Source organism: Ictidomys tridecemlineatus, chromosome 9 (genome assembly GCF_052094955.1).
Source record: "Ictidomys tridecemlineatus isolate mIctTri1 chromosome 9, mIctTri1.hap1, whole genome shotgun sequence".
NCBI lineage: Eukaryota > Metazoa > Chordata > Mammalia > Rodentia > Sciuridae > Ictidomys > Ictidomys tridecemlineatus.
Window position 1 is genome coordinate 73,407,737 of NC_135485.1, and position 15,499 is coordinate 73,423,235.

Genomic DNA, 15,499 nt, shown 5'->3' on the forward strand with positions numbered 1-15,499 from the left:
TAAAGAAATCATAGTATTCAATCTGAAATAAAAAGAACAAGGCATCTCAGAAATTTTGGCCCATTAAATCTGATTCATGACCATAAATTCTATTGAGTAATAGTCACTTACACCACTCAAGACATAAATCTTCAATCTAATGTTAGTATAAAATGCAGTAGTATCTCCATGAACCCTCACAAAGCCAGAGCAATACCATGTGTCAGGGCAGTACTGGAAAAACACAATGGGTTTCATGGTCAAAAAGGCAATATTTTGGCAAATAACCCAATCAATACATGGACTAAGGAACAGAACAGATACTTCACAGAAGAAATATAGTCAACAAATATATGAAAAAATGTTCAATATCTCTAGCAATTAGAGAAATGCAAATCAAAGTTACTCTAAGATTTTATCTGATTCCAGTCAGAATGGCAATTATCAAGAATACAAGCAATAAGTGTTGGCAAGGATATGGGGGCAAAGGTACACTCATATATTGCTGTTTGGACTTCAAATTGATGCAACATCCTGGAAAGCAGTATGGAGATTCCTTAGAAAAGTTGGAATGAAACCACATTTGACCCAGCTAGCATACTCTTTGGTTTACACTCAAAGCCCACTACAGTGACACAGCCACATCAATTTTTGTAGCAGCTCAATTCACAATAGCTAAGCTATGGAACCAATACAGTTGCCCTTCAGCAGATTAATGGATATATAAAATGTGATACATATACACAATGGACTATTATTCAGCCTTCAAGAATGAAATTATTGTATTTGCCAGTAAATGGATGGAGTTGGAGAATATCATGCTAAGTGAAATAAGTCATTCCCCCAAAAAACAAACTCCAAATATTTTTTTCTGCTATCTAGGTGTGGATCCATAAAGGGGTGGGGGCTAAGGAAGAATGGAAGAACTTTGGATTGGGCAGGGAGAATAAGGGGAGTGGGTGTATGGGAGGGTAGGAAGGATGGTGGAATGAGTCAGCTATTATTACCCTAGGTACATGTATCATTGAATGAACAGTGTGAATCTGCATCATGTAAAGCCCAAGAAATGAAAAGTTTTGCTCCATTCAAGTACAATGAGTTGAAATGCATTCTGCTGTCAAATACAACTAATTAGAACAAACTGAAGAAAAGCAATGTTTGGGGACTTTTCAAAATCTTTAACTGACAGAATAACTAGCTGTGAGTCCAACATGCTAATTATTGACCTTTCAGGGAAAGGTCACCATAACTGGGAAGGAGAACAGATAAAGTCCCATGAGATACACACACACACACACACACATACACACACACACACGCAAGCACACACACCATGCATAGTCAAACAGGAGAGGACAAGGAGAGAGATGTGAACAATAAGCAAGTGCTGCATAATGAAGAAAAATTCAGGCACTAAACTGACCAAAGATGTTTCAGAAAAAAACCTTGCACCTCAGTTAACTCTATGCATGGTCAAGGAGCATTCCTGTAGCACTCCTGTGGACTCCTCTGCTCTTCCAGAAGTCTGTGAATGAAGGATCTAGTGCATGAAAAGGTTAATTGTACCTGCTGATTGGAAGTACTCCAAAGCCTTCTGGGCAGGACCGTGATACATTAGTTCTCCTGAGGCCAATATGGTAAGACTGTCAAAGAGCTTGAAGATGGAATAACAAGGCTGATGGATGGTGAAGATAATTGTTCTCCCCTGCTGAGAAATCCTAAGTGAAAAAGGGAAATAATGAATCATTAAACATCCGGAACTTGCACTTCTTGATAGAATACTGACTTCTGCCAGTAGAGCTTCTTCTCTCAGTTAAACTTGATTTTCTCTTACAAACTTGTCATTTCAACTCATTACATATTTGGTAATTGAGGAAAATAAAATTCAATGCTTTTATTAAATGACTAAATATTCTTAAAGTTTGGTGCATCAGCAGTCTAGAATTGTCTATAGAGATTGAAAGAAAATGCATTTTCCTAGAGTCTAATGAGACAGTGAATTCAGGGAAGTTGGTACACAATTTCTGATGGTTGGAATAAGGAATCCATATTATTACCAAGTATCTCAGATAATCTCTTAAGTACACCTACTTTCAAGAACTAGTTAATGACCTGTGAGACTACAAATAACACAGTATGGAAAAGTCTACAAATAAAGAGAAAAAATTGTATATTGTTATATTCCATCTTCATTATGTGTAGATTGTTCAAATTTTAATTCTTACAAGTCATTATCCTGTCTTATGTTGGCCAATGTCTTGGTAATTTAATCCTTTAAATAAAATTTTTAGTGAATACATGAATAAAAGAACTAGTTAATGATTAAGTATTAAAAAGATGGTCATATAACCAATTTTCATTGATCATTTAATTATGCTGAATCTTTAGTAATTGGTTTTCATCCTACCTTGGTAATACATTAATATTATTTAGCACTTAGAATGCCATAGAGCACTTAATTAAATGTTTCAGAGATAAATCTTTATTTTTATAGTAAGGCTGTTATGATACTAGTATTTCCTTCTTTTTACAGATAAGGTCTAAATGTTAAGTAACTGGCTAAGCCCTCACAGTTACTCAGGGGCCCTGTTGGGATCTGAGCTCTGGTCAGATTTTATGGTAGAAACAGTTCTAAACTGCCCTTTATAGGAGTTATTACTTAAGGTTAGAAGAAACAAAGGCCAACATCACTTTCCCAATTTTTAAAAAGTATTTTGAGAAAAGAATCACTTCAATTTAATAATTTGATAAGCACCTCATAAATCTATTGTATCCAAGGAGGTTCTGCCTCATGGAGGAACAGGAAGTAAGATCTATAATTTTAATCTGGCTCCTTGTAAAAAAAAAAAAGGAGAGTGATAACCCGTCTGAAGGTGATATATGTAGAATACCCAAATTCCCAGTGATGGTGAGCTAAGAAAAGAGATACAGTGAAAGAACAAGGTGAACAACATGAACAAGTCTACTCTCAAAACTGTAAGAAGCAGTTCCATGTAACACGACAGGCAGTGTTTATGTGTTTGCTTGTGTAGGTGTTGTTTTGGGTGAAGAAGATAACTAAGAGAGATGGCAAAACAGGCCTATGCTGAGCACTTCAGAAAAAAGATGGAAATTCAGTCAATAGGCAATAGGAGTTGGGAAAGGACTGGAAGATGGACATGTGGTTCCTGAGAGCTCTGACACTCAAAGTGTGCTCTGAGGACTAACAGCATTAGTATCAGTAATTCTTCAAATCTCCTGTGAAGAATTTTAAACCCTTCCTGAGTCCTACAGAAACAGGATTTGCATTTCAACCAGACCATAGGTGATGGACATGCACAACAGTGTTTGGGAAGGACTGATCAGAGCTCTCTGCATGACAAAAGATGCCTGTGTGCTAAGCAGAGCAAACCACAAAGAAAATGTCTATGAATCAAAATATCATACATGAGTTCTGTATTGGGGCCTGAACTCCAGATCCTTAAGTTGGTATCTTCACTTATATGTGCAAATGGCATTTTAAACTTGTGATGTCTAACTCATAAATATCTTCCTTTCTTGCTGTTTCCTCTCTTCTTGCATAGAGACTTGCTCATAGGGCTATGAGCATAAGAGGAAGCAAGGTTGTGACAGAGGGGGAAGCCTTGTAGATAGTGTGATTGACACCTTAAAACAATGAGGCAGAGGAGTTTCTAGAGGTGATAGACAAAGGGAGAAACTAGCACTACTTGGAGACTTGTTCCAATAAACAAATAAATTACTTCAGTAAGCAAGTAAGTAAATATTTTGAGATAATGGGAGCCCAAACTCTCCCTGTCTGAAGTCACTTACAAACATGAAAACGGCAAAGACTAAAAGTAAGACAGAGGTGTTAGTTTGGAGTCAGAAATATTATTATGAATTCATGGGCTTTTCAATGTATACACAATAACAAAACAGCAATAGTTATAGATCTCTGTTCATGCATATATTTTTTAGTAAATATCTATGTATACATATATGTGTACCACAATTAGATGATAAAGGCTGACATTACCTGTGCAGGTTGCATTCTCAGGTGTGTTGCACTGAGTACTCAGCATCCTTTCATTCCTGAGCATCATGCAACACTCACTGGGATGGACCCTGCAGGGGGTCACACCATGAATTGCTCCAGATTAGAAGAAGACAAGAAAAGTGTGTTTCTGGAGAGATACTGACAGACAGGAAGCAGACACAGTAGCTCTCATTGCATCCTAGCAACAGATTTGAGTAGCCATGATTGGATCCTGGCAAAGAAAGGCTTATTGACTGGAGATTAAAGATGATGTTGCATTCTCCTGGATTGGAGTTTGTAGTAGGAAGTATTTGGGGTGAAAGGGCATGATGGCAGAAGAAACTACATGGGAAGTAGCAGAGAGAAAAGGAGGGGCTACAGATATAGTGAAATGTAACAGAGGGAAATCCAGGTAAGAAAAGTAGAATTTCATTTGTATTATTCTTGGATATTTCCTTTCAGTTTGAAATATGTTTCTGTATTTTTAAAGATGATGTATAAATCTCAACTATTGAAAAATTTCCTATAAACATCCATTCACATTTTTCCTTCTTTATAAAAAGAAATGCATTTGTCTACTTTCATTCTTCCACTTTTTGAAGCCTCAAATGTCAGCAGTCATTGTCTCAATCCTCCCATGACAGGTGGAAATCCTGAGCTGATCCTGTTGGTTCCCTTGAAAACAGATCTAGAATCCACCCTCTGCTCACCAGGACCATCCTTGTCGAAGCTTCATCATCTTTCATCAGCTCCTTCACTGGATCTTTCCTCATCCTTGCCTAACTGCAGTCTTCCCACAGCCATTGTTGTACTCCAAAACTCTCAAAAACCTCCCCATTTCCTCTAGTGACAGGAAAAGCCATACTTCTTACATGAGCTCTGCCACCAGCCCAACTCCACTTAACATCCGAATCCACCTGTGAAGGGCTAAACTGGGTCCTCCCCAAACTCAGATATTGAAGCCCTATCCCCCAGGGCCTCTGAATGTGGCCACATTGAACATAGTGCTTTCAAAGAGGTCTTTTTAAATTTAAATGAGGTATTGATGGTTCTCATCTGACTATGTCCAGTTAGGAGTTGATTAAGACACAGACATACAAAGGGAGAAGGTGACCATCTGCAGCCAATGAGAGGCCAATGAAGAAACAACCCACAACATACAATTTTTCGAATTTCTGCATTCAGAGTCATGACAAAATTAAGTTTTGTGTTTAAGCCTACAGTCTGTGGTATTGTTGTGACAGTTCACCAAATATCACTCCTCATAGTCTCTGGGTCTGTCCCTCTGGCCTTGCTGGTCTTCCCCACACATCAGACATGCTGTGCTTCAGAGCAACTTGGCTGCCTTTTCTAACCCGAACTCTCTTCTGATTTATAGCACATCTCACTCATTCTCTCCCAGCATATGTGTCACATGATTGTGGCCTTTTCTGATCCTTCTAATTAAAAAGCTCCCTGCCTTCACCTTAGCCTTCCTTTCCTATATTCTTGCTTCATCTTTCTTGAACCACTTCTTGTTTATTGACTGTATCCTGCTAACGAAGAAGAAACATTTTTTTAAAAAACCTTCTAAATCTCCTGTACCAGAAATACTAGTAAAATAGAAGTGATCAAAGAGTAAATGAATGAAATAAAATGTTGCCATACTTTTTACCTTTTTAGAAGTGTAAAGACATCATTAGTTGTTCTCCCATCTAAGCCAGTTGTGGGTTCATCCAGGAACAAGATGAGAGGATCAAGAATCAGCTCCATTCCTATACTAGTCTTTTTTCTTTCTCCTTTAGATTCCACCTGAAACATGAATTATTATCATGTTCAAGAATTTCCAAGGTCTCTGCTATTTGGTGAATTAACCAGTACCATTCCTGTTAGAGACCCTTTATTTCATTTTCCTCATTATTCTGGACAGGAAATAAATGACATCTGGGGGAAAAAATGTTTATCTCTAACCCCATGTGTAAGCTAAGCCTCAGTGCAGAGTAGTCACCTGATTTGAATCCCATTCTTTTAATAGTCCTGAACATGCCTTGACAGTCAAATATTTTAAGAGAGTAAGTTAAAACACTAAAACACCAAACCAAAACAACAACAACAACAACAACAAAAAAAAAAAAAAAAAAAAAACTATGATGTAGGGAAATATATTTAATAAAGGAGAGCCTGGCACAGTGTAGTATGCCTGTAATCCCAGTGGCTAGGGAGGCTTAGGAAAGATGTTCTCAAGTACAAAGCCAGCCTTAGCAACTTAATGAGGCCCTAAGCTACTTAACAAGAACCAATCTCTAAATAAAATATAAAAAGAGCTGAAGATGTGGCTCAGTGTTTAAGCATCCTTGGTACCAAAACAAAACAAAACAAAACAACAACAACAAAAAAATAAAATAAAATAAAATAAAACAACAACAAAAAAAAAAAAGAAAAAGAAAAAGAAAAAAAACTACTTACAATGATCTTTTAGTGTATTCTGAACATCTCATACAGACACACCACATCTACAAAATATCCTAACTGGACTGAAATGAAGATTCACCTTGGAGCTAGGAGCATATAATTTCCAACATACCATATTAGCATCTTTTAAATTTCATATTTTTCCCCAAATTGATTTTTTCTATATGTAACTTACCTCAGAATTGCTCACTCATCTTTTCAGAAAAATCCAGAACAAGGGGATATTTCACAAGGCAAGTGGCACAATATTTGCAGCCAGTAAATGTGTGGGGAGGGGATAAAGAAGATTTAGGGGAGGTAGGAAGTAGAAAACACACAATCCTTGAATGGTTTCTATAAAGAACTGATCTTTAAAAGACATTTGGGTACCTGATCAAAGTATTATATAAATGTATAAGTATGGCACAATGAAATATATTATTTTATATAATTATTATAAGCAGATAAAAAGGTTTTTGGGAACAATTAGGGACATATTAATAAATATAAACATGTAACAGCTCATAATATAGAGACCTTGTTCCATTTGTTCGATAATGGTATCAGTAAGGTAAGATATATGCTCATTTCCTTAGGTTATTGTGGGAGAAAGGGAATACAAATGACCATTGAAGGGAATAGAGGCAGTAATTCATTGTTAGGTTATCCATCATATCATTTGAGTAATCAGACTATTTGTCTACATTTTTGTTATGTTAAAATATCATAAAGAGCTAAAAAATAAATTACTTAAATCAATGAGATTATATGATTCTAAGAAGCCAACAATTAATTACCTTTGTACATTTCCCCTGGAAATCCAAGAAAGCAACACACTAAAGTGCCTGCTTGGAACTAAGTAAGAGTAAAAAAAAAGTGTCTTCCTAGAAAGATAAAATCATTTAAAAAGCAGCCCCAATCACTCAACAACAACCAAAGGGGGTGAAAGGTGGCTCCTGTGCCATCGTAACTCAGGAGAGATCCACGGGAAAAAAAAAAAAATGATGTTTATCTGCTACCTGTCCAAGCCCCATTGATATCCCAACCAAAATTTAACAAGATTTTCCTTCACCTTGGCATGGTTTACTATGAATAACTCTAACATCAACTTTGATCATTTACATAACTCTTTAGCATGAATGTTTTAACCCCAATAGCCAACATTGTACCTTCAATCCATTTGAATATACTTCATCTAATGGTTTAAAGTAGTATAAGAATAAATCTTCTTATCTTTGTTTTCATATCTCTAGTTTATACTTGTTCCTCTTACCCCTGATTCATTCTCTTGCATTATCTGCTACTACCTCACATACCCACTATTCATCAATTTTACCTTTGTACCTTAGTGCAAATTATCTTTTCTCTCTCCCTTAATTTTTCTCTTTTCCAATCCTTTAGGGCCTATATTCCCCAATTCCCCACCAATCCCTTATTTATGGTTACAGTAATTGTACTAAATTTAATAACCATTATTGGAGCTATTCCAGAACACTTTTAAAGGTTTACATATGTATTTGGGAAACTGTGGAGAAAAATAGCAACAAGCTTTTCTTTCTTATAAGGTTGAATAATACAAGCCTTGGCTCTGGAGTGGTTATAGTAAATAGGGTTCAGTGGCATCCTTGAAACTGGAGCTGATATTAGGATCAGCAGAGGTCACACATTGACAAAAAAAATTAGCATCTGAATAGGAAATTATGCCTGGGCTCTTAAGAAAAAAAAAACTCATAAGTAGTCATTCTCTTAAAAAAGAAGTGAGAACTATACAAAGAGATGTACAGGCATAGAAATGCTATGAAAAAAATACAAGAAAAAACATCATCCCAAAGTCCCTAATATTTCAACAACGGACTCCATAGATACTACCACACAGAATATGTCAGAAAAAAAATTAGAAAATTAAAAGATAAAATATTCTATAACCTAAAAAGGTATAAAGTGAAATCAGAGAAAAATACAGAAAGTGAAAGATTACTGCAATAAAAATAAAGAAATTGTAAAAGGGATCCAAATAAGAATCCTAGAAGTGAAAGACTTAGAAAACAAACTAAAAGCTCAATGGAAAGCAACATGAATGGATTATATCACTTTGAAGATAAATCTTTAGGTCTTGAAAACAAAACATATAATCTAGAATAAAAATTGCATAAAGAAAAGATGTTAAGAATGAATAGAAAATTCAATGTTAAGATGTTAAGAATAAATAGAATATTCAAAAAATATGCGATATCACTAAAACACCAAATTTAGTATTTATTGGGAGAGATGAAGGCTCTGAAATATAAGCTAAAGGCATGCACAATTTTTTCAATGAAATGATATTAGAAAATTTTCCAACCCTTAGGAATGAGAGAGAAATTCAAATCAAAGAAACATATAGGAATCCATGTATACAAAATCACAATAGATTCACACCAAGAAACATTATAATGAAAATGCCTAGCATATAGAGTAAGGATAGCATTGTAAAAGCTACAATAAAAAAGGGCTGGTCTCATTTAGAACTAAATCAAAACAGATTTCAACTGATTTCTCAAGTCAGAATCTAAAATCCAGGAGATTTTGGACTACTATAAACAAGGTTCTGAAAGAAAATGGTGTCAATCAAGAATTTCTATACTCAGCATAATAAAGCTTCAGAATTAAAGATGAAATAAAAATATTTCATGAAAAACAGAAACAAAAGAATTCATAACTAGTAAGCCTGCATTATAAGACATATTCAATGAAATTTTCCATAAAGAAGAAATGAAGAGTGAAAATGAAAAGAAACATAGGAATGAAGTCCCTGAAATCAAAGTCAATTAAAGGAAAACAAGTCTGCTTTAAACATTAGAAATAGATCAAATGTTTAGAATTATAAACCATCTCTCAATAACAACATTGAATGTAAATAGTCTAAAATCTTCAATCAAATGACAGATTGGCAGACTACATTAAAGAACAAGACCCAACAATAGTTGTCTGCAAGAGACTCACCTCAGAGGCAAATATATCCATAGACATAAGGTAAAAAAAATGGGAAAAGCTATATCATTAAAGTATAACCATGAACAATCAACCATAACTATTCTAATATCAGATAAAGTAGATGTTAAGACAAAATTAATCAGAAAAGACAAAGAAAGTTACTTCATACTACTAAAGGGAATCATATATCAACAAGATAATGATTAAAAAGATCAATGCCTCAAACAACAGAGCACTTAAATACCTGAAACAAACCCTTAGCAATATTAAGAATCAAATTGACCAAAATACAATGACACTGAGTGACTTTAAATTTCCTCTTTCAACACTGGATAGATCAACCAAACATAAGATTCTAGTTCTGTAGAGAACTAAAAAATACCATTAATACATGAACTTACAAGACATCAACAGAATATTTTATCCATCAATGACTGAATTCACTTTTCTCACTAGAGCACATGGGAAATTTTCTGAAACAGACCACCTTTTCAGTCACAAACCAAATCTTTGCAAATACAATAAAATAGACATAATATTTTGAATTCCATAATAACACAACAGAATGAATTGGAAATCAACAATAAGGTAAAAAGCAGAAACCACTCCAACACCAGCAGATTAAATAATACACATTTTGAAGATGAATGGATAGAAAAATAACTCGGGGGAAAAATTAAAAATTTGAGAAGTAAATGAGAAGAATGATAAAATGTATCAAATTCTCTGTGACGGTATGAAGTCAGCTCTAAAAGGAATGTTCATAGCATTGAGCTAATACATTAACAGAATAGAAAGGTAACAAATAAATAATCTAAAATTACATCTCAAGCCCCTAGGAAAACAAGAAACAACAAACCAATGTCCAAATCATTAGACGATAGGACATAATTAAAGTCAGAGCAGAAACCAATAAAATTGTGAATTCAAAAATTTTCAAAAGATCAATGAAACAGAGTTGGTTTTGGAAAGGATAAATGTTTAGCTAAACTAACTAAATTAAAAGGGGAAAAACGCAAATAAGATTTGAGATGGAAAAGGAAATATCAACCTATATGCTACTGAATCCATAGAATCATCAGAAACTATTTTGAAAATTTCTACTCCAATAAACTATAAAATCTTAAAGATATTAACATATACCTTTTATAATGTTGAGATAATTTTTTTTCTATCTGTAGTTATATGTGAGCAACCTAAGGCCAACATTATATTAAATGAAGTGAATCTGAAAGCATTTCCTCTATAAACAGAAACAAAACATGCCCTCTTTTCCCACTCCTATTCAACATAGACCTTGAAATTCAAACCAGAGCAATCAGGCAAGAGAAGGAAATTGAAGACATGCAAATATGAAAGAAGAGCTCAAATTATCTCTGTTTAATACGTCATAATCCTATATTTAGAAGACCCAAATAACTCTAGCAGAAGACTTCAAGAGCTCATATATGAATTCAGCAAAATAGCAGGATACAAATCAGCATCCATGAATTAACCATATTCCTATAATCCAATGATAAATTGGCTAAAAAAGCAATTAGGAAAACAACCCATTCACATTAGCTTCCAAAATCAATCTGAATAAAGAGACAAAAGAAACTCTACAATGAAAACTACAGAACACTAAAGAAAGAAATTGAAGAAGATCCCAGAAAAATGAGAAATTATACCCTATTTGATTCAAAGGTATGATATGTCAAAAAAAAAAAAAGAAAGAAAAGAAAATGGAAAGACCTTCCATGTTCTTGGATAAGCAAAACTAATATTGTCAAAATGGCCATTCTACCAAAAGCACTGTTCAGATTCACTGCAATTCTCATCAAAATTTCACTGACACTCTTCAAAGAATTATAAAAGGCAGTTATAAAATTCATTTGGAAAAATAAGAGACCCAGAATAGCCCAAGAAATCCTGAGAGAGAAAAGCAAAGCAGGAGGTATATATATTGGACCTTAAATAATACTTCAGAGCTATAGTAACAAAAACAGCATGTTACATGCACCAAAACATCTCACTCACAACCTGCATGGGGAGGGAGTGGGTAACTATGAGAGGTGTGGACCAGCTGGAAATAAAAGCTAGGAAAGTAATATAAAAGAAATAAAAACAAGAAGTAAGAATTATATATATTTTCTAAGTGTGGCTGTGATGGGTGGAACACACCTGATGTGGTCTTACCCTAATAAAGAGAAAAACCTGTGCTTACTTTATGTATAGTGGTAAAGACCAAAGGGCATAATAAGTAATTTCATCAGGAAAAACAGTATAAGTGTGGGTGGGAAACAGGTTGTTTAGTGCTTACATGGTTACTCCCACCTCCTGAGGGCTGTGTTTGATCCTATGGCTGTGAGCTAAGGCAGGGCACCAGCATGATCTGGGCTTTCCCGAACCAAGGAATTTCACCCAGGAGTTCCCAGAAAAGCAGCTTCCCTGCCTTATGCTGGCTCAAACAAACACAAAATTTATCATAATTTATACATGGCTTCCAACAAAAACAGATATGAAGACCAATGGAATAGGAGAGACACAGACAAAGCCACAGAAATACAGTTATCCCATACTAGAAAAAGATGCCATGAACATATATTGGAAAAAAGACAATCTCTTCAACAAATGGCACCAAGAAGACTGGAAGTCCATAAGGAGTAGAATTAAATTTAGATCCTACCTCTTGCCCTGCTCATATCTCAATTCAAAGTGGATCAAAGACCTAGGTGTTAGATTAGAACCCCTTCACTTGCTAGAAGAAAATGTTGGCCCAGCACTCCAACATATTGGCACAGAAAACCTCTTTCTTATTAAGACTCCTAGAGCACAAGAAATAAACTCAACATCAATAAGTGGGATGGCATCAGATTTAAAAGTTTCTGTACAACCAAGAACTAAGAATTTGAAGAGAGAGCCTCAGAAAGGGAAAAAACATTTCTTACCTATTTCTCAGATAGGGCATTAATTTCCAGAAAATACAAATAACTGCCCCCCCAAAACACCAAATAAACAAATGAACCAACCATTACATGGGCAAAATAATTAAATAGACACTTCTTAAAAGAAATAATACATGAAAAAAATGTTCAATATCTGTAGCAATTAGGGAAATGCATATTAAAACTACATGGAGATTTCATCTCATTCTAGTCAGAAAGGTGATTATCAAGAATAAACATAACAATAAATGTTGGAAATAATATGGGGGAAAAGGTGCACTCATACATTGTTGCTGGAACTCCAAATTAGTTCAACCACTCTGGAGTATGGAGATTTCTCAATCAAACTAAGAATAGAACCACCATATATCTGCTATCTCACTCTTTGTTATATATATATATAAAAAATCCGAATATTACTGTGATGCACAGCAATGTTTATAGCAGTATGATTCACAATAGCCAAGTTATGGAATGAAACTGAAAGCCCAGCTCTTGCCCAGACAGAAACAGGGGAAACCTAAAAGGCAAAATTGCTAATACCTGGAAATCACTAATACCCTTTAACAATTAATGGGTATAGAAAAAATAGGATACATATAATGGAGTATTTCTCAGCTATAAAGAGAACAACTTTGTGTAATTGGCCAGTAAATGGATGGAGCTGGAGAATATCATGCTAAGTGAAACAAGCCAACCCCTAAAATAGACAAGGGTTGATTATTTTCTCTGATATGTGGAAGCTAATTCAGAATAAAGGATGAGGAGATAAAAATATAGAAAAATTCAGTGGAGTCCACAAAGTGGAATGAAATGAAGGGAGGGAAAATTAGATAAGTAAAGGCAATGGAATGAATCTGATCAAACATCTTTTTATGTACATATATGAATATATATATATATATATATATATACACACACACACACACACACACACACACACAAGAAATAATGTTAAAAATACTGTAAGTAAATAGATCAGTAGAGGAATAGGAACAGAGGAGAGAATGAGGGGAAGAAAAGGGAAGTACCTGAGAATGAACCAGAACAAATTATATTTTCTGCTTTTATAATTATGTCAAAATGAATCCAGTGTTATATATAACTAAAAAAAATTTAAAAAAAGAATACTTGGATTCTTTTCATTTATGAAATCCAGAAGTATACCACAAAAAACATGTAACAATATTTCCTGGAGGAAGAGTTGAAGAAGAGCAGCTAAAAGAGGAAAAAGAAGAACAAGAAAAGTCAGTGCAAAGACATCAAACAACCTGTGTCTTGAACAATGGGGGTGGGAGGTCCATGGAAACCGCCATGTGAGGGGCTCTCTCCACATAGACCTACTCCTTTTTCAGGACTAGACCACAGGTAAGATTGTTCTCCACGTATTTCCCTCTTCTGACTATGTAACTAGTTACCTTTCTCATCACTACAGAAAGCAGCCAGTTTTGACACCATACACATTAGGAAACTTCTGAGCTCCTCTTTCCTGGTTATGACTCTTTCAGATTTTACACATTACCTTGGAATCTGCCACTTCTTCCAGATCTAACTCTTTAATGATGTTGTTGATCCTCTCCTTCTTTTCCTGTTTTGTCATAGTTGTTGGAAGCCTAAGAGCTGCTGAGAACCATAAGTTCTCTCTCACTGATAGTGTGTCCATCGCAACATCATCCTGAAGGCAAATGTGATTTCATTGAGAAACACTGAGTTTTTCTAAGACCATCACTTCTGTGTATGTAACTTAAAATATGAAAATAATAAAACCAGGGCTGTGGTTGTGGCTCAGTGTAGAGTGCTTGCCTAGCATGTGTGAGACATGGGGTTCGACTCTCAGTACCACGTATAAATAAATAAAATAAAGATTCATCAACAACTAAAAAAATAAATAAGTAAAATAAACCCAAAGGAAAGTTCTAGCTATTGTAAAGTTTCAACACTAAGGATTTCAGAAATTCTATACAGACAGCTTTAGAGCCCAAGGGAAGCTATTTGCATACTCAGGTGGAGCACACATAATTATGATGACTTCTAGACATTTACAAAATGCTTTCTATGAGGAGTTGCTAAAGTCATCCTTTAGGAGAAGAAGAGAGGTGAATGAAGAGCCAAAAAGACAGCAGTAGATGGTTTTGGAAATGATATAAAAAACTAGAATTGATACCACTGCCTAAAAGTCTATATTCCAGGTTCTTTCTGCCTCTCCTTTTGACTCCTACCTTAGTCTTAAAGGAGATTATGTAAATGTGGTATAAATAAAGTTGGTACTGAGCATCTTCAATTGGAAGCATGCAAAACTATAAGCCCAGTCTCTTGCACATACAGAAACAGGGGAAACCTAAAAGGCAAAATAACCAATACTTACCTGTACCACATACCCTGTATTATGTGGGAAATTGGAATCCTCAGGTACTTCATGTACCCAAACATCTCCAGATATACCACTTGCATCCTTCCTTGCAGCCAATATATCTAACAACCTATAAAAGGACACATATGTTCAGAGATTTATTCCTTCCTACAAAGGCCACATCTCTCACCTACTCAGAACCAAGATTCTGTTAAAGTTAAAAATTGAACTAGTCAAAAAATTCTATGGTTTAACATATGTGTGTGTTTGTGTATGTGCATGCACACATAGAAATTCTTAGCATCCTTTTCTTCATGTGCTATAAGACATTCCAAAATCATTAAAGCAAAATATTATTGGCTTATCCAGTATAGACTCCCAGTGACCCTCACCTTCAGTCCCAACCCAGGCAATAGTCTCCTTTATCTCTGATGCATGATCTCCCTGAGAACTTCAGTTCCTTCTGTTCACTTTTAACATTATTCCCTTATCTTCTTTCCACATTAGTTCATAATATGATGGACTGCTATATTGTGATCACTTCATCATTCCATGTTGTTAAAGCTGAATTTAATAAGACTTCCTGGTCCTTGGATTAAAATCATATGCTAGTCTAAATTGATTTTATCCATAGTACCTAGCATCAGACAGGAAATGCACAGAAAATTCACGTGATTTTTTTGTGGGATGGGGGCTGGGTACCAGGGATTGAATTCAGTAGTTCTTGACCTCTGGGTCACACTTGCAGTCATCTTTTGTATTTAATTTAGAGACAGCAACTCACTGAGTTGGTTAGCACCTCGCTTTTGCTGAGGATGGTTTGAA

The 15,499-nt window shown here is 35.0% G+C and overlaps 1 protein-coding gene across 1 annotated transcript in view; it reads right to left on the reverse strand.

The window, feature by feature from the left end:
- The window catches only part of LOC144366455 (broad substrate specificity ATP-binding cassette transporter ABCG2-like), a 29,794-nt gene that overhangs the window by 14,094 nt on the left and 201 nt on the right, over nt 1-15,499 (reverse strand). Inside the window, exons 2-6 of the mRNA XM_078020733.1 lie at nt 14,690-14,804; nt 13,842-13,999; nt 8,996-9,011; nt 5,649-5,785; nt 1,546-1,697 (exon numbers count right to left, since the gene is read on the reverse strand). Coding sequence (XP_077876859.1) covers nt 1,546-1,697; nt 5,649-5,785; nt 8,996-9,011; nt 13,842-13,999; nt 14,690-14,804 — 578 coding nt within the window. The remainder of the gene's footprint in view (nt 1-1,545; nt 1,698-5,648; nt 5,786-8,995; nt 9,012-13,841; nt 14,000-14,689; nt 14,805-15,499) is intronic.